The 19,094-nt window shown below is 41.9% G+C and overlaps 1 protein-coding gene across 3 annotated transcripts; it reads right to left on the reverse strand.

Annotated features, from left to right (window-relative positions):
- Nucleotides 1–8,519: 8,519 nt before the first annotated feature.
- On the reverse strand, nucleotides 8,520–18,128 carry LOC117503319 (zinc-binding protein A33-like). 3 transcript variants are annotated; one of them, XM_034162539.1, is made up of 9 exons: nucleotides 18,092–18,128; nucleotides 17,908–18,001; nucleotides 16,500–16,730; nucleotides 16,378–16,400; nucleotides 15,785–15,903; nucleotides 15,495–15,673; nucleotides 9,777–10,007; nucleotides 9,659–9,681; nucleotides 8,546–9,180 (listed from the first exon to the last, which is right to left on the reverse strand). In XM_034162539.1, exons 3-9 carry the CDS (start codon nucleotides 16,695–16,697, stop codon nucleotides 8,958–8,960), a joined length of 996 nt encoding a protein of 331 aa, XP_034018430.1. In that variant the 5' UTR covers nucleotides 16,698–16,730; nucleotides 17,908–18,001; nucleotides 18,092–18,128; the 3' UTR covers nucleotides 8,546–8,957. The 3 variants fall into 3 exon arrangements, with proteins under 3 accessions (XP_034018428.1, XP_034018429.1, XP_034018430.1); XM_034162537.1 differs by lacking the exons at nucleotides 15,495–15,673; nucleotides 15,785–15,903; nucleotides 16,378–16,400; ... (1 more) ...; nucleotides 17,908–18,001; nucleotides 18,092–18,128 and adding exons at nucleotides 11,227–11,322; nucleotides 11,415–12,525 and having other exon boundaries at nucleotides 8,520–9,180; XM_034162538.1 differs by lacking the exons at nucleotides 15,495–15,673; nucleotides 15,785–15,903; nucleotides 16,378–16,400; ... (1 more) ...; nucleotides 17,908–18,001; nucleotides 18,092–18,128 and adding an exon at nucleotides 11,415–12,525 and having other exon boundaries at nucleotides 8,520–9,180.
- Nucleotides 18,129–19,094: the final 966 nt, after the last annotated feature.

The following is a 19,094-nucleotide window of genomic DNA, read 5'->3' on the forward strand; positions in this document are numbered from 1 at the left end:
TATCAGCTGATATTAGGTGTGCATACTCTACCTGTTGCTATAAGACGAATGAACAGTGAACACATCATGGTCCTCAATCTTCCTCTCTGTCGTCTCTCTCCTCTTCTCATCAGTACCATTCAACTCAGGCTTGTTTCTTGAATGAGAGGAGCAGACCACCCTGGGGAGCAACACGGACGATCACATTACTCCCAAAAATGTAGAGGGTCTACAAAAGGGCCATGAGGCATCACGGTGAGGAGGAGCGGGCAACATGAGGGGGAACAGAGAAAGAAATAGGAGATCACATGAAAAAGTGCATTAGTGAGGAGGAGGAGGACAACGAGGAGGGAGAGATTGATCGGGATGGAGAGATTAAAGAATGATAAGGGATGTGGCAAGAAGAAGGAGGGGTGAAGTCGATGAAACATGTTGGAATTACAGTCATAGAGAGTACAGCATAATATTTTTTAAGTTATTTTCATGACTTCAAAGTGCAAGTCAATGAGCGACAATATTGAATTACAGTTTTTTTGTTTTTTTTTAAAAAGGATAAATATCAGTCCGTCCTTCTTCTTCTTCTCTTCTTTGTCTTTCGGCTGTTCCCGTTAGGGGTCGCCACAGCAGATCATCTTTTCCATCTCACCCTGTCCTCTGTATCTTCCTCTGTCACACCAACCACCTGCATGTCCTCTCTCAGCACATCCATGAACCTCCTCTTTGGTCTCCCTCTTCTCCTCCTGCCTGGTGGCTCCATCCTCAGCATCATTCTCCCTATATACCCTGGGTCCCTCCTCTGCACATGTCCAAACCATCTCAATCTCGCCTCTCTGACTTTGTCTCCAAACCGTCCCACCTGAGCTGTCCCTCTGATATGTTCATTCATTCCTAATCTTGTCCATTCTTGTCACTCCCAAAGAGAATCTCAACATCTTCAGCTCTGCCACCTCCAGCTCTGCCTCCTGTCTTTTTGTTAGTGCCACTGTCTCTAAACCATACAACATAGCTGGTCTCACTACTGTTTTATAAACTTTCCCCTTCACTCTTGCTGATATTCTTCGGTCACAAATCACTCCTGCCACCTTTCTCCACCCACTCCACCCTGCCTGCACTCTCTTCTTCACCTCTCTACCACACTCTCCATTACTTTGAACAGTTGACCCCAAATATTTAAACTCATCTACTTTCACCACTTCTACTCCTTGTAACTGCACTATTCCACTGGGCTCCCTCTCATTCACACACATGTACTCAGTCTTGCTTCTACTGACTTTCATTCCCCTTCTCTCCAAAGCATATCTCCACTTCTCCAGACTAGACTCAACTTGCTCTCTACTCTCACTACAGATCACAATGTCATCTGCAAACATCATAGTCCATGGGGACTCCTGTCTGATCTCATCTGTCAACCTGTCCATCACCACTGCAAACAAGAAAGGACTCAGAGCTGATCCTTGGTGTAATCCCACCTCCACCTTGAATGAGTCTGTCATTCCGACTGCGCATCTCACCGTTGTCACACTATTCTTGTACATGTCCTGCACTACCCTAACATACTTCTCTGCCACTCCAGACTTCCTCATACAATACCACAACTCTTCTCTTGGCACCCTATCATAAGCTTTTTCTAAGTCCACAAACACACACTGTAACTCTTTCTGTCCTTCTCTGTACTTTTCCAACAGTATTCTCAGAGCAAACATTGCATCTGTAGTGCTCACAGATCTTCACCTGTTTTCTAAGCCTAGCTTCTACTACTCTTTCCCATAACTTCATGCTGTGGCTGATCAGCTTTATGCCTCTGTAGTTACTGCAGCTCTGCACATCACCCTTGTTCTTTAAAATAGGAACCAGCACACTTCGTCTCCACTCCTCAGGCATCCTCTCACTTTCCAAGATTTTATTAAACAATCTGGTTAGAAACTCTACTGCCATCTCTCCTAGACATTTCCATGCCTCCATTGGAATGTCATCTGGACCAACTGCCTTTCCACTCTTCATCCTCTTCATAGCAGCCCTCACTTCTTCCTTGCTAATCTCTTTTACTTCCTGATTTACTCTCACCACATCATCCAGCCTTTTCTCTCGCTCATTTTCTTTATTCATCAACTCTTCAAAATATTCCCTCCACCTTCTCAGCACACACTCCTCACTTGTCAGCACATTACCATGTGCATCTTTTACCACCCTAACCTGCTGCACATCCTTTCCAGCTCTGTCCCTTTGCCTGGCCAATCGGTACAAGTCCTTTTCTCCTTCCTTACTATTCAACTTCTTGTACAGCTCGCAATATGCCTTTTCCTTTGCTTTTACCACTTCTCTTCTCACCTTACGCCGCATCTCCTTGTACTCCTGTCTACTTTCTTCATCTCTCCGACTATCCCAAAACGTTTTCGCCAACCTCTTTCTCCTTATGCTTTCTTGGACCTCTTCATTCCACCACCAAGTCTCCTTGTCTTCCTTCCACTGTCCAGATGTCATACCCAGTACTGCCCTAGCTGTCTCCCTCACCACATCTGCAGTACTTTTCCAGTTGTCCAAAATTGCTTCCCCTCCAACTAGTGCTTCTCTCACCTGCTCGCTAAATTTCACACAACAGTCTTCCTCCTTCAGCTTCCACCATCTGATCCTTTGTTGAGCTCTCACTCTCTTCTTCTTCTTTACCTCTAAAGTCATCCTACAAACAACCATCCTATGCTGTCTAACGACACTCTCTCCTGCTGCCACCTTACAGTCTGTGATTTCTTTTAGCTTGCATCTCTTATAAAGAATGCAGTCCACCTGTGTGCACCTTCCTCCACTCTTATATGTTACCCTGTGCTCCTCCCTTTTCTTAAAGTAGGTATTCACCACAGCCATTTCCATCCTTTTTGCAAAATCAACTACCATCTGTCCTTCCCCATTCCTATCCTTGATACCATATCTACCCATTACTTCCTCATCACCTCTGTTCCCTTCACCAACATGCCCATTGAAGTCTGCTCCTATCACCACTCTTTCATGCTGGGCACACTCTCCACCACCTCATCTAACACACTCCAGAAATCTTCTTTCCCCTTCATCTCACAACCTACCTGTGGGGCATATGCACTGATGATATTCATCATCACCCCTTCAATTTCCAACTTCACACTCATCACCCTGTCAGACACTCGCTTAACCTCCAACACACTTTTAACATACTCTTCCTTTAAAATGACCCCAACACCATTTCTCTTCCTGTCCTCACCATGGTACAACAACTTGTACCCACCGCCGATGCTCCTGCTCTTACTTCCCTTCCACTTGGTCTCTTGCACACACAATATGTCTACCTTTCTCCTCTCCATCATATCAGCCAGCTCTCTCCCTTTACCAGTCATACTACCAACATTCAAAGTTCCCACTCTCATTTCCACCCTTCTAGTTTTCTTCTTCTCCCGCTGTTCGTGGCAACGTTTTCCTCCTCTTCTTCGTCGTCTTCGCCCAGCAGTAGCCCAATTTCCACCGGCACCCTGTTGGGCAATAGCACCGGTGGCGGACGTTATTAACCGGGGTCGCGACCGATCCGGTATGGGAATTCGATTCTGAGTCTGCATAGTTGGGTTGGCTTGTTTTACGCCGGATGCCCTTCCTGACGCAACCCTCCTCATTTATCCGGGCTTGGGACCGGCACTCAGAATGTACTGGCTGCACACCCCATGTGGCTGAGTTGATAAATATCAGTCGTCCAGGCTGATTAAATGCTTTGAGAGACAGACTGGCTCATGTCTAAACCCATGAGGCTATTTAAAAAAAAAAACATATATAGTCACATGACAAGTGGGCTTAGGGTTAGGGTTAGGTAGGTGTGATATTCATATTCCCCTTGTGTCAACGGACATCCAGACAGGTGCCTTAAAACAGTGGATGTGGGTCTGTAACATGTCAGTGTCGGATGTGACCTGCCAGTCAGTCACACTCGAACAGAGACAATGTAAACAGCAGCAGTGTTAAATAAATGTTTATTTAAAAACAGCTATTTTGTGTCTTACTTCTCATTGTATCATATTCCATTGCAAAAACATATCAGCCATCAAATACTACACTTAAACTTTGTATCTGCTGACTCAGATGCACACATTTATTATTAACGTGTTAGCTAGCTTTAATGACTCAGCAATTTAGCTGCAGGTGTGAAACAGGAGCAGAACGGAGGCGGATAAGATTAAAGGCTTCCTGTCATTAAAGTATTAAGGTTGTGATGCTGACTAACTCCAGGAATTCTTCAGTAAGGCCACCGTTTCCTCTAAGTGACCTCAAGGGGGCGCTGTGACAGAGAGCTTTGGGAATTCTAGGCATTTAATGATGATTAGTAGTTGGGTCACAGCGGGGGCAGATAGCGGCGGGTTAAAAAGACATTAGCAGTAACCTGATGCTCAGCGGGTATCGATCATTTCTCAGAGGGCTCGGAGTGCGAGAGAACAGCAGACAGCATTTTGTCGCGGCGACACGACTATTTCAGAGCAAAAAGTGTCAGGGTGTGACAGACGGAAAAGGAACTGGAACAAAATGTTACGTCATTTTAACCTTCTTCACTGAGAAACAAATTCACCCTTTCCTTTTCTGTTTTGTCCTTCACCATCAAGCTCCTGTTTCTTTTCATCTGTCATGCAATATTTTTGCTATTTTTGCCTAAATTTCCCTTAATTTTCTTTCTTCCACTTATCGTCCATCTACATTCATCCTACATTTTTTCCAGTTGTCCTTTCTCAATTCTATCTTTTATTATTTTGTCTCCATCCATCCATCGTTCAATCTTTTATTTCTTCTCGCTGCCCCTCTTGTTCAACCAGCTTGTTCATTTTTATCTTCCTTCCTCCCTCTCTCCTTCCTTCCTTAATCATTTCATTCTTCCTTTCTCCCTTCAGTCTCCCTACAATTCTCTCTCCCTACTTCTTCTCTTCCTCACTCCCTTGTTTTCTTCCTTTCATCTTTCCTTCCTTTATACATTTGTTAATTCTTGCTCTTGCCTTCTTTTCTTTCTTTCTCTCTTCCTATCCGACCTTTATCTCTACCTCTCCTCCCTCCATTCTTTTCATCCATCCATTGCTTCCTTCCCATCCTACCTTTCAATTTATTCAATTCGATTTATTTTATTTATAGTTAGAATTTATTTCTTCCATCCCTCCTTTACTCCCTCCCTTACTACCTTTCATTCCTCTCTTACTTTATCACTCACTTCCCCCTCCCTTCCCTCATTCCCTGCCCTCCTCATTCCTTGCTTGCTTTGTTCCTTCTTTCCTTCCCTTCTTTTATTCCTTCATTATCTTTTCCTCATTCCTTTCTCCCCTTCCTTCTTTAAATGTATTTTCTTCATTTCTTTGCCCCTTCCTGTTACTTATCCTCCCTTAATCACATGCTTCCTTTTTCTTACACTTCCTCACTTATTTCCTACCCTTCTTTTCCTCACTTCCCACCCTCCCTCCCTTCCTCCTTTCCCTTCAACCTTCCTTCCCTCCTCTTCGTCTTTATGTCTCATCATCCTTCTTCCCTCTCTCCTACCTTTCCTTCTCTCTCTTCACCCACCCTTCCTTCCATCCTTCCTTTCCTTCCTCCCTCCCTCCTGTGAGGTCCTGACTGACACAGTTGCTCCAGGACTAGAACTTTACACAGACCAGACTGAGTCGTAATCAGACATGTCTGTGCGACCAGCAGGGATTTCATGATTATGATTGCTGAGGACACGTGCTGCTCAAATTCTTCAGTGATTGCCTGTCTCCAAATTGAATATAAATGCCAAACAAAACAATAAACCCTCGGAGAAGGAAAGCGCGAGAGAGAAATGACAACATTATATGCTTGGAGTCCTGTTACTTGAAGATATCCAGACCACAATAAAAATGAGCAGAAAGTGACCAGAAGGGACCTGAAAACAAGGAGCAGATGGAAAAACATCCACAAGTACACGTGTTTCTGCAGAAACGCTGCCCTTTGCTACTCTGATTTACTCAATAATTGTGGCGTGCTTACATGTAGTGTTAGTTACGATGTACGCTTCGCCTTTTTACTCCATGATGATGCCATCTACCCACATCCTAGCTCGCTAATGTTTCTAGAGAAACCAAACTGCACAGATGGTTTTCCAGATGGAGTTGCTGTTTGTCTCTCTTGTCATCTTTCCTCTTGATTTGACATCTCTGCTTACCATCTTGGCTCCTGTTCACAGACGTGTTGTCTGTAATATCAGCAAAAGCCGATTCATGTTTGATTTTGATTGTAGGATGGCTGATGAAGAAGGAGATGTGTTCACTCATCACACAAGACTGGAAACACTTTCATGAAAGCTTCACAAATCTTGGCGGAATGATCAGTCAAGATATGTTGGTGTTGATCTTGGTAGGGATCCTAGAACATTTTGAGCAACATTGAGTAATTTTGGACATTTTGATCAATTTGTGAGAACATTTTTAGTCAGTCTACAAAAAACACCTACAAATTCTCCCAAGATGTTTGTTGGTCATCATGATATCCAGCAGGCATTCTATGACGTTTCTTAGTAAATACTGGAGTTCATCAGGGATGTGTTCTGGGTCCTCCAAGCTTTAATTCTTGCATGGGCTGGGTGTTGGTTAGAGTTGTTGGAAATTGATGTTTAGGTGCCATCGTTCTTGACTTTATGGATGATGGTGCGATCACTGTGGAATCAACAGATGCCCTGATTGCTGCACTTGAAAAGCTGAATGAGGAGTCAGAACGCCTAGGTCTGTGACCATCCTGGATGAAGACTAAGATCCAGGCTTTCAAAGGCTTTCTGAACTCAGCCATCAGATGTGTATCTTTAGATATTTACGTACGCCAGCAGTGGCATTCATGTGAGGGTTGAAAGATGCCTGGGAAGAGCTTATGGAGTTTTGAGGTTACCAGATAACCTTGAAGGAGGAGAACAAGGGCCAACTCTTTAGAGTTGCTGGTACTTGCTGTCTTACAACATGTTTCGAGACTTGGACCTGAACCTCTGACTCAAAGCAATGACACGTGTCTTTTGGAGGTCTTACATATCTCTTTGGAGGATCGTGTGGGTACAGCTGGAATATCCAACAGTCCAACACTTTCTTATGGAGATTCAGATGTGAAGTATCCACTTGCATTGGGAGAGAATGTCAATTTAACCATGTGGCACATTTCTGTGGGAATCATAAAATACCATTTGGTATGTTCAAGTTCTTAAGCTCTTTGCTATTTGAACCACTGGAAGTGTTTTATCAGGGGATTTTAAAATCAAAGGTTGGATATGCTGGTTTGGTTACTATGAGGTGATGTCATAATGTGTTTGTAAGTAGTAAAAATAAAGCAGCAAAGAAAGATAAAATCAGAACAATTTTTCCTTTATAAAGCATTGATGTTTATCTATTTTGTGGTTATGGAGAAAGGCAAACAAAGTGGTTGTAGTGCAACATTACGTTATGATTTTAAGACTGCAGTGTGTCAGATTTAGTGTCATCTCCTGGTGAGGATGCAGACAACATTATGTTTATGTGTTGAAATCTTTTGTAAAACATTTGTAAAAGGTAATAGACTTACCTTAGCGCAGCTTAGCTGATGTGCCATTGTTGTTCTTGATGTCTCACATAGTCCGAGCAACTGTTAGCCCTAGAAGTATGAAGGTAAGCGTCGCTTTCTTTTCTAGAGCTTGGGGTCTTTCAGTTTGAGAGCATGATTTCTTAAATGTACTTGTTCTCTAAGACATAAAACATCTTAACCATTTAGAGCTGTTTCTTCTGATTCTTGTTTTACAGTGGCTCACATCCACCTTAATGTTGCATTACTGCCAGCTTCTGCTCTGGAGTGTGCATCACAGTACCTTATTCAGTATAGGAACAGCTTCTCACGCATGTAGATGCCATCTTCTGGCCACAGATGATAATGCAGTATTCTTTTATTCATGAATTTCTTTGGATTATAAATTGCAGGACTTATGAACACATAGTTGTGAGAATTATATTCCATTTCTTCTAATAAACATCCCTAAAGACTACAGCAGACATTTTGGATGGTTAAATTCAAAATGCACTTATTCAGAACCTACAAATGGGATTTGGAAACAATATGTTGATGGATGTGAGGTGAACGGGTGAAATAAAAAATGGCCCCTTCTCCTTGTTTGTATTTGTTCTTCTCTTCATTCATTTCTTTTTTAATTCAGTCCCACTGTTTGTTTCTCTTCATTAATATTGCCAGCATTCCAACTCTAATACCAATGACACAATCAGGATTATTTGTGCAAAAGAAAGAGAGAGAAAAGTGGAAATGTTATCATATTCTGATTTTGATGGAGCTGCTCTGATATTAAATTTGACAGTCTGCACTATGACCTCATATTTATCTGCTTTCAAATCTAACATCGCATTCTAAACAGCCAAGACAGTTCATGAATAATTAAGCACACAGTTCAGCCACATCAGGGAGATTCACGATAAAGGTTGTATTTTATTTTATTCTTTTGCTTAGATGGATCCCAACATACTAAAATTTCTTCAACAATTTTTACTTAATTTATAAAATGAACTTATACCAGCTCTCCTTATGTGATGACAGTATTTGGTTTCTTTTTCCTCGAGTCAATTGGTTCAAGATGGAAATTTTTTTGTTGTTTGTTTTCGTTGATGACGCTTTGGAATTTTCCAGTTTGACTTGTGAGACAAAATGCCCGTATGCACACACAGATCTCAACGATGGCACATTTGTTGCTCGACAAGATTTGGAGATATTTCAGCGCAGCACTTCGAGCGTACCCTTTATAAACTATAAGGCATTCAAATTATTCATTCATTTATTTGTGTGAAAACTCACTCATGAGTTACATGTCAATATTGGTGCACATACAAAAACTGCTTGGAACTTTTTCTTTTATTCCACATGCAACAGAAAATCACTCTAAATGCCAAGCAATAAATCAAAACTGATACAGTTTTTTTAGTTTTGTGTCATGTCTGTGATCTGCTTTTTTTCCTACAAAATTAAACAACTGAAGAACATCCTCCGAGGCCGGTGATTCCATATTTTTGCCAGGGTTGTATATTAAGGTCAAAATTTGATGATGGGGAAATGACATGTTGCTTACTGTACTGGATTGTGCTCTTTAGCTTCATCCAGACTTTATACAGCAGGTTCCCAACGTGTTCAGCCTCATTGATGAGGGCTGAGGACGGGGGTCTTGGCTCCGACAGGTCGCATTTTGCCCTGGAAGAATATTCAGCAACCACAGATTGAAATCATATTCTTTTAAACACTCTTGAGGATCAGCACCATTGAGGGAAAAGCAGCAAACCATTATTATATTGCCACTGATAATATCTGCTTGAAACCCAGGGAGAATTTATTGCATTAAGATGTTCAATAAATATTTTGTTAATGATATGTTGTTCAATACAAAACACATGGTTGTGCATTCTTGTGTATCTAATATTTCATTTCATGGTATTGTAATTAGATTACAGAATACATTTTTAGCAGTTAATTGGTAACCCGAACTCTACCCCTGAGCTCTTCTTACGGCCAAATCATAAATCAGATACTGTACTTATTCTTACATCTATCACATAACAAAATATGTGGTTGCTAGCTTATAACTTGGTGACCTGAAACTATGACTACCAACACTAAAAATGTCAAATTCAATACAATATCCTTGACTGAGAGCGTATAAGAACCTACTCACCGCTCCATAGCTGTTTTGACATTCTGTCATACAAAAAGAAAAGCAGGAAATCAATTAAGTATGAGTTTGCTAGTTTTTAAATACTTAAACATTTAAGAAATCTGTAGTTTGAGATTACCAGCATGAATGAGAGGTCTTTGTCCTTCATCGCCTCCTCGATGGATTTGATTTTGTCACTGAGTGAGGAGATCTCTGCATTCAAGTTCTCGATCCTGATGGTCATTGCATCAGTCTTAAGTGTCTCCTCTTTCTTCACCGCTTCAATCCGAGCAATTTCCTCTGTTCGCAGAATCTGGTAAAGCTTCTGAAATTCCTTCTTTATCACCTTCTCTGTCTGATGTGACTGAACCTGACAAAACAGGATGCAAAACTCAACTAACTAATTATCTTGGATCTGCTTCATATTTCATGTGAATAATGTATTGTACTCACTACTGCTGTGCAAAAATTTGTTGCTTTTATCAACTTAAGTTTCTGAGATATGGAGGTTTATAAAAGCGATTGTGGGCCTAATGAACAAATGTACTACCATCACGTAATAAAAATACCAATACACTGAGAGGTGGGTTGAGACGGATAGAAACAATCTGGCTTACAACAAATACACTTTGAGCCGTTCAGATTCAGAAAACAAACCTGTCTTGAGCCAGACTGCCAACCCCAGTCTGACTGGGGTCTTATAAACTGGCAGTTGAGGCTTCCTGCTTGATTTATCTGCTTTTGATGTGGTTATCTACAATCTAAACTCTCAAAGATGGGAAACTCATGCAACAAACCTTCTTGGTTTAAACCCTGTCTCACTGGCTATTCATTTATTGTATCATGGTGGGGACAGTCATCCAGATCTCACTGTCTCTCACACAGGGGTGCCCAAAGCCTTGGTGCTGTGGCACCATGTCTTTGCCATATACACCACCCCACCAACATGTTGCCCAGCTCTATCTGTCATTCCTTCCAGATGACCCCCAGTGTATATGAGAATGGACCATGGATTGTCTCCTTGACAAACATCAAATCATGTAGAACAGGTCCCTCAAAGGTATGGCACTTGAGTGGTTCAAAAGTAATGATGTATTGAACATTTCAAACACTTGCTTATAGGGCCATGGCTCCCCTTTTTAAAATCCTCCATATCTCTAATACCAAAGGTGAAACAAGCCACAATTTCCTGCAATAGTTGCTGGGCACATAAGGTCTTCCCACAGGCTGATGTTCTTAGTAGTGGTATATAATTGAGCTCCACTATTTCTATAGAACTGGATATGAAGAGTGGTGCCCATCTCCTCTCCCTTCGCCATCTTATCTTCCCCAGCTCTAAGGGGAGTCGGTCCCCATTCACTGGCGGGTCAGAGACAGTTTTCCAGTCATTGGCTGAGTGAGCTTCAAAACCAGTGACCTCTGCACCAAAGTTGAATGTTCTAAGTGCTCATCCAGGTGCCCCTCTAGTTAGTGGGTATAATGACAGTATTTACATAAAGTATTCAGCAAAACCAAGATGCCAGTCAGGAAAATTTAAAGTTTTTTTATTTGACGTCTCCAAACCGACCCCTGGTTTGTGTGACACCTACCTTGATGTGTCCGGCCAGTTTATCACAAGTGTCTTTTTCTTTTTGAAACATCATCAGTTTCTCTTTTAGATGCATTAGATGGACGTTAAGGTCGGTCTGGAAACAGATACGTGCACAGACTGACACCAGAGAGGATCACATTTGTGTGAGCTTGGTGTAGTCTACATGTCCAGATGTTTTCTGCTCACCTTATGGTTTTCTGCTTCTTTATTGAGAGGGACACAGTCGTGGTTCTTGTGTTGTCTGGTGTCCTGACAAATGAGACAGATGAGCTGCTGATCGTCTTTGCAGTATAGTCTCAGTTTCTCATCGTGTAGACTGCAGATCTCCATTGACTCGTAGGTCTCCTTTGGCTTGGAGGTCCCCTTTGACTCAGAGATCTCATCTGACTGGGAGGTCTCCATTGATTCAGAGGCCTCCTTTGGCTCGAAGGTCTCCTTGGACTCAGAGGTCTCCTTTGGCTCAGAGGACTCCTTTGGCTCAGAGGATTCCTTTAGCTCAGAGGTCTCCTTTGGCTCAGAGGACTCCTTTGGCTCAGAGGATTCCTTTAGCTCAGAGGACTCCTTTGGCTCAGAGGATTCCTTTAGCTCAGAGGTCTCCTTTGGCTCAGATGTCTCCTTTGGCTCGGAGGTCTCCATTGACTCCAAGGGAGGTCCCTGACTCCTCTCTTTCCTCAATGTCTCGCACAAGTTTCTCAGTGCCAGACTGACAGGAGGTTGGGATATGGGGAACAGTTTGTTACAGATGGGACATAACTGAAGCTCACTCCATCTCCACCAGTCCTCGAGACAAACTTTACAGAAGCTGTGATTGCATGATAACACAACCGGGTCTGTGAATATGTCATGGCACACACTGCAGGTGCAGTCCTCCTCAGGCAGACACACGTTCGCAGCCATTCTTCAGCTTCTTCCTCTTCTGGTCTTACGATCCACTCAGAACTAACATTCACATAAAGGCTCAGTCGTTCTTACCAGCCTGTCCTCAGGTTCTGTCTCCAAATAAATTAAATAGAACACCTTTACAACCTGTTATGTTTGCTGTATTGTCTTCTTGATGTTCTATTTTAAGGCACAAACTAGCTCCTGTCTTAAGTCATGTCTTCCTGATTCCAGTACATAAAAGGAGGGAGGAGCTCTGGACTGATTGTTTTTTTTTGTTTTTTTTTTAACCCTATCACAGCAGTTTTTATTCTGCCCCATCAGGAAAAACATTTCTCACTTTCCCAGTTTATCATAAAAACAATGAACATCAGATTTATTTACCAGTTTGTTTGGTTCTTTTAAGATGTACATTGAGAGGTTTGGAACTTGACTATATTCATGGATGAAATCAAAACAAAATTTCAAATTGGATGCTTATTTATTCGTAAGATTCTCAGTTATCATATTCACTGCTGTTTTGCATACCTCCTGATGCTGACACCAAAAGAGCTTTGGACTTGCTAACTGCCATTAGCAAACAACAGCGTGATGGAATTGATGCAACAGCAGGTGATTTCAACAAAGACAACCTAAAGGCTGTTCTTCCCAAATTCCAACAAGAATCAAGCATGGGTTCAAAGCATCACCCCAACCCCACCTTGGGCAGTCTGACAGCATTTGTTTTTCATCAAATACTGCATAGACAAAATTACTACCACAAAACAGATCCGTGTGTCCCCTAACAACAAGTCACGGATAACCAGGAGTGTCCGACTCCTGCTAAAGACACGCAAGACTGCTTTCCAATCCGGTGACATGCAGCAGTACAAGGCTGGCCACCAGGGCAAAGCTGAAGAGGGGACTCAATCAATGATGCTAAAGCAGCATACAAACAGAAGATCGAGGACCTCTTTTACAGTGCTGACGCCGCCGAGTATGGCGGGGGATATGCCACATCACCAGGCGAAATAACACCAGCAGCATTACCAGAGGTGGTGCCTTGGAGGTGGAGCAGCTGCACCGGTTCTTCATCCACTTTGAGGTGAAGGGAATGACAACCATGAGTCCGGCTCCAGACACCAGCAGCCAGACCCTCGTCCTTCAGTCTGCAGACGTCATCTGCACACTCCGCAGGATCAACTAACGGAAGGCAGCTGGCCCAGATGGCATCCTAGGATGGGTCTTCAGAGATTGTGCTGCAGATCTGGATGAAGTACTCACAAATATCTTCAACCTCTCTCTATCACAGTGCACTGACTTCATTGACTACAGGCCTGTAGCACTGACACCTGAAATCATGAAGTGTTTCAAAAAGACTGGTTCTACAACACATCAAAACTGCACTGCCACCCAAACCACCCGCCAGTTTTCATACTGAGTCAACAGGTCAACAGACGACACCATCTCCAAGAGGTGCAAGAGACCTGTGCACGGCTTCTGTTTATGGACTACAGCTCTACATTTAATACCATCCTCACCAGCAGACTGTTCTCCAAGATGTCCAACATTGGTATACAGCTCAAACTCTGCCTTTGGATTAAGGACTTTTTGACAAACAGGCCACAGACAGTTAGAATGGGCCCACATCTCTCCCCGACTCTGACACTCAGCACAGGGATCCCACAGGGCTGGGTGCTGAGCCCTTGAGAGAGTTTCCATAACATTTAGTCACAGATAGACCAAACTAAATTTTTTTCAAATCTTTATGTTCAAACAAATAATGTGGTATAGTTTTCAATATTACTGGAGCATTTTAAATTTTGACCTCATGTGTAACTCCTTAACTGACCCCTAACTGGCCGCCTTTTGAAAATTCAAGTCGCCATTTCATTTTTTCAAAAAAGTAACGTCAAAACATAATTTTTGCACCGAATTTGGTGCTTATATCACCATTTTAAGGAGTCCTCTGTAAATATTCTGTTATGTCCTGCACAATTACACGGATAATTGTTGCAGGGGTGGGGTTTGATACTATGCTACCCCAGAACCTCTTCTAAATCTTTTTGTCAATGTTAATTGTAAATTTTAGAGTTGGCTTTTTATTATAACCAGTCCAAAGTACATCTGTGCAATAATCATGCCTTTTAATCAGCATCTTGACCTGCCACACCTGCCAGGTGGATGGATGATCTTGACGAAGGTGAAGAGCTGAGTGGAGATCCGAGCAACACATTTTTCTCCTGACTGTTTTCAATTCATTTATTGCAGATTAAATGAATTACATGCCAATGTTGCATACATATGAAAGCTGTATCCTGCATGCAGGAGAAAATCACTCTAAGTGCTGAGCAAGATTTAAAATGATACATTTATCTGTTGTTACATGACAATGAAAATAAGAAAAAAAAATTGCAGCATTTTTAACAAATAACATGGGTAAATAAGCAGGAACATAAAATATTCTGTAGCAAATGAGCAAGTCCTCAGTAGTTTTAAAGGGGCCATGTTATACATTTTCCCATCAAGATAATAAAGGTGATCAGATATTTTAGAAATACATTTTAAAGTTTGTTTTGACACATACACAATAAGAAATGAGCCGTTTCTGTTCCTGCGACTTGAACAGATCTGTTGGTTCTCACTCAGAGGACAGGGCACAGGCCGACTCATCGGCTGTGTTACAGAGCAAGTACAAGTCCGGAATTACACTTCTGTGACATAAAATTCTTAAACTGCATACAGCGGGAAAACTTCTACATGAACACTCAGAATTGTGGGTGTTCGGGAGTGTTAAACATGAATTTTAGACAATTTGTAAAAATTTCTTTTGAACACGAAGCAACTAGAGCCACCTGCAGGCCTGGAGGAGCATAGCAAAAAGCACAAATCTACAGATCTTAAGCAACGTAACAGGTTGAAAAAAATTTTTGTGTTTCAATGAATATTACCATTAATCCTTAAAAATATTTGCTCTTGATTCCTACTGCACTTTAAAGTAATGACAACAGCAGATACGGTATGTCAAATTAAAATAACAACAACAACAACGATGACAAAAACATGCTGTTTGACAACTGCAGTAATGTAGTATGATTATGTGAGGGGTTTAGCACTCACTGACAGCTGAACTGGAAGAATTTTGGTGAAAGTGGAAAAATACGGAAAGACCGGTCCTGGGAAATTGACTTTGATAGTATGTAGCGGTCTCTTATGATCAAGGTCAAAAAATGACAGTATTCCCTGGTCATAATCGAGCTGAACTCTGACCTTGGGAATTGTATCTTCAGACACAGGTATAACATAATTTCCAGGAATACACTGACGTATGACGTCAGTACAAACACACTTGTAGATGCCCCAGGTCTCAGTTTTAGTAGTCACACCAACAGTCCAATAACCGCTCACCTCCACATCCCAGCTGTGTTTCCCAGAGCTAAAGGCTTCAGAGCCACATACTGTGGAAGAACATTGTCTCTCTGGATTCTCAGGAAGCTGCTGGGCTTTCTCGCTCTCTGTTGAACGGGTCAACTGCTCTGACAGAACTGCAAAAATGCTTGCAGTGTTGGGGTCCAACGTTACAGGAGCTGAGTGGAACAAAATTTCACAAAGAGGGAAAGTTTCTGAAGCTGTTACAAAATTCTAAAATGCAGTTAGGTCAAAATTTGATGGTGGGGAAATGACAATGTGTTGCTTACTGTACTGGATTGTGCTCTTTAGCTTCATCCAGACTTTATACAGCAGGTTCCCAACGTGTTCGGCCTCATTGATGAGGGATGAGGACGGGGTCTTTGGCTCCGGCAGGTCGCATTTTGCCCTGGAAGAATATTCAGCAACCACAGATTGAAATCATATTGTTTTAAACACTCTTGAGGATCAGTACCATTGAGGGAAAAGCAGCAAACCATTATTATATTGCCACTGATAATATCTGCTTGAAACCCAGGGAGAATTTATTGCACTAAGATGTTCAAAAAATATTTTATCAATGATATTGTTCAAAACAAAACATGTGATTGTGCATTCTCATGTATCTAACATTTCATTTTACCATACTGTAATTAGATTACGGAATCCATTTTAGTGGTTAATTGGTAACCTGAACTCCACCCCTGAGCTCTTCTAATGGCCAAAACATAATTCAGATACTGTACTTATTCTTAAGTCTATCAAATAACAAAATATGTAGTTGCTAACTTACAACTTAGTGACCTGAAACTATTACTACCAATACTGAAAAAGTGGATTCAATACAATATCCTTGACTGACAGCGTATAAGAAACTACTTACTGCTCCATAGTTCTTTTGACATTCTGTCATTCAAAAAGAAAAGCAGGAAATCAATTAAATGCTAGTTTGTTACATTTTTTTTTAATACTTGAACATTTATGAAATCTGTAGTTCGAGATTACCAGCATGAATGAGAGGTCTTTGTCCTTCATCGCCTCCTTGATGGATTTGACTTTGCCATTGAGGCAGGAGATCTCTGCATTCAAGTTCACGATCCTGATGGTCATTACGAGAGTCTTAAATGTCTCCTCTTTCTTCACCGCTTCAATCCGAGCAATTTCCTCTGTTCGCAGAACCTGGTAAAGCTTCTGAAATTCCATCTTTATCGCTCTCTCTGTCTGATGTGACTGAACCTGACAAAATGGATGCAAAAACTTAACCAACTAACCATCTTGGATCTGCTTCATTCTTCATGTGAATAATGTCATTGTACTCAACTACTGCTGTGCAAAATTTGCTGCTTTTATCAACTTTAGTTTCTGAGATATGGAGGCTTATATAACGCGATTGTGGGCCAAATTAACAAATGTACTGCCATTACGTAATAAAATTACAAATACACTGAGAGATGGGTTGAGCCAGATAGAAAACAATCCAGCTTACAACAAATACAATTTGAGTCGTTCAGATTAAAAAAAAAAACCCTATCTTGAGCCCAACCCCAGTCTGACTGGGGTCTTATAAACTGGCAGTTGAGGCTTCCTGCTTGATTTATCTGCTTTTGATGTAAACTCTCAAAAATGGGCAACTCGTGCAAAACACTTCTGGGTTTTCATTGAATGTATCATGACGAGGACAATCATCTGGATCTCTGTGGCTCTCCACAGGAGTACCCAAAGCCTTGGTGCTGGGGCCCCTTGTCTTTGCCATATACACCACCCCACCAAGATGTTGCCTAGCTCTATCTGTCATTACTTCCAGATGACCCCTTCTTTGTATATGAGAATGGATCATGGATTGTCTCCCAGACAAACATCAAATGGTGGCAAGTATGTGGCTTGAGTAGTTCTAAAGTAATGATGTATGGAACGTTGCAACACTTGCTTATTAGGGCCATATGGCCCCCTTTTTAAAAACCTCCATATCTCTGATATTAAAGGTGATACAAGCTAACAATTTCCCACACTAGTGGGTGGGCACGTGAGGTCTTCCCACAGCCAGTTGGCCATAGTGTTGGTATATATTTGAATCCCACCATTTCTATGGAACTGGATATGAAGGGTGGTGCACATCTCCTCTCCCTTCGCCACCTTACCTTCCCCAACTCTAAGGGGAGTCGGGTCCCCATTCACTGGAGGGTCACCAGAGACAGTTTTCCAGTCATTGGCTGAGTGAGATTCAAACCAGTGACCTTCTGAACCAAAGTTGAATGTTCTAAGTGCTCATCCAGGTGCCCCTCTAGTTAGTGGGTACAATGACAGTATTTACATAAAGTATTCAGCAAAACCAAGCCGTAAGTCAGGAAAATTTTTGAAGTTTTTTTTTTTTTTTTTTACTTCTCCAATGGACCCCTGGTTTGTGTACACCTACCTTGAGTGGCCGGCCATTTATCACAAGTGTCTTTTTCTTTTTGAAACATCCATCAGTTTCTGTTTAGATGCATCAGCTGAACACTGAGGTCGGTCTGGAAACAGATACGTGCACAGATTGGACACCAAGAGGATCACGTGTGTGAGCTTGGTGTAGTCTACATGTCCAGATGTTTTCTGCTCACCCTATGGTCTTCTGCTGCTTCATTGAGAGGGACGCAGTCGTGGTTCTTGTGTTGTCTGGCGTCCCGACAAACGAGACAGATGAGCTGCTGATCGTCTTTGCAGTAGAGTCTCAGTTTCTCATCGTGCAGACTGCAGATCTCCTTTGACTCGAAGGCAGGTCTGTGGCTCCTCTCCTTCTTCAACGTCTCAGACAGGTTTCTCAGTGCCAGATTGACAGTAGGTTGGGACATGGGAAACAGTTTCTTGCAGATGGGACACGACTGAAGCTGACTCTGTCTCCACCACTCTTGGAGACAAACTTTACAGAAGCTGTGACCACATAATAACACAACCGGGTCCGTATATATGTCACAGCACACACTGCAGGTGCAGTCCTCCTCGGGCAGAGACACGTTCGCAGCCATTCTTCAGTTTCCTCTTCTGGTCTTAAGATCCACTCAGAACTAACTTTCACTTTCACATACAGACTCAGTCGTTCTTACCAGCCTGTCCACAGGTTCTGTCTCCAAATAAACACAATAGAACACCTTTACAACCTGTTATGTCTGCTGTATTGTCTTCTTGATGTTCTATTTTAGGACACAAACTGGTTCCTGTCTTAAGTCATGTCTTCCTGGTTCCAGTACAAAAAAGGAGGGAGGAGCTCAGGACTTTTTTTTTTTTTAACCCTGTCGCAGCCGTTTTTTTTCTGCTTTGTCGGAAAAATTTGTTCTCACTTTTCTAGTTTATCATAAAACCAGTTAACATCAGGGCGCGTATTCACAAAGAAGGCTAAAAGTAGCTTTTTGGGACGCCATTCTAAGAAAAATCTTAGAATTCCTCGAATTCTACAAGACACTACAAAACACAATCGTATTATCAGCAAACAAAATACAACTCAGGGACTTAGAAACCAAACATATGTCATTAACATATAAAACAAAGAACAATGTTTGTTTGTTTATGTGCAATATCCACTGCTGGGTGATTCTTAGACTACGGGCACTTATTATGCCCTTTGAT

This window comes from Thalassophryne amazonica, chromosome 21 (assembly GCF_902500255.1).
Source record: "Thalassophryne amazonica chromosome 21, fThaAma1.1, whole genome shotgun sequence".
Taxonomy (NCBI): Eukaryota; Metazoa; Chordata; class Actinopteri; order Batrachoidiformes; family Batrachoididae; genus Thalassophryne; species Thalassophryne amazonica.

What these genes read in the sequence shown, in the direction of transcription:
- LOC117503319 (XM_034162537.1), bottom strand. Translation starts at nt 12,125, where the DNA reads ATGGCTGCGAACGTGTGTCTGCCTGAGGAGGACTGCACCTGCAGTGTG. An exon ending in AAGAAGCAGAAAACCATAAG is followed by an intron (nt 11,323 to 11,414) that starts GTGAGCAGAAAA and finishes ATCTGTTTCCAG; the next exon opens with ACCGACCTTAACGTCCATCT. An exon ending in AACTGGCCGGACACATCAAG is followed by an intron (nt 10,008 to 11,226) that starts GTAGGTGTCACA and finishes CTGTTTTGTCAG; the next exon opens with GTTCAGTCACATCAGACAGA.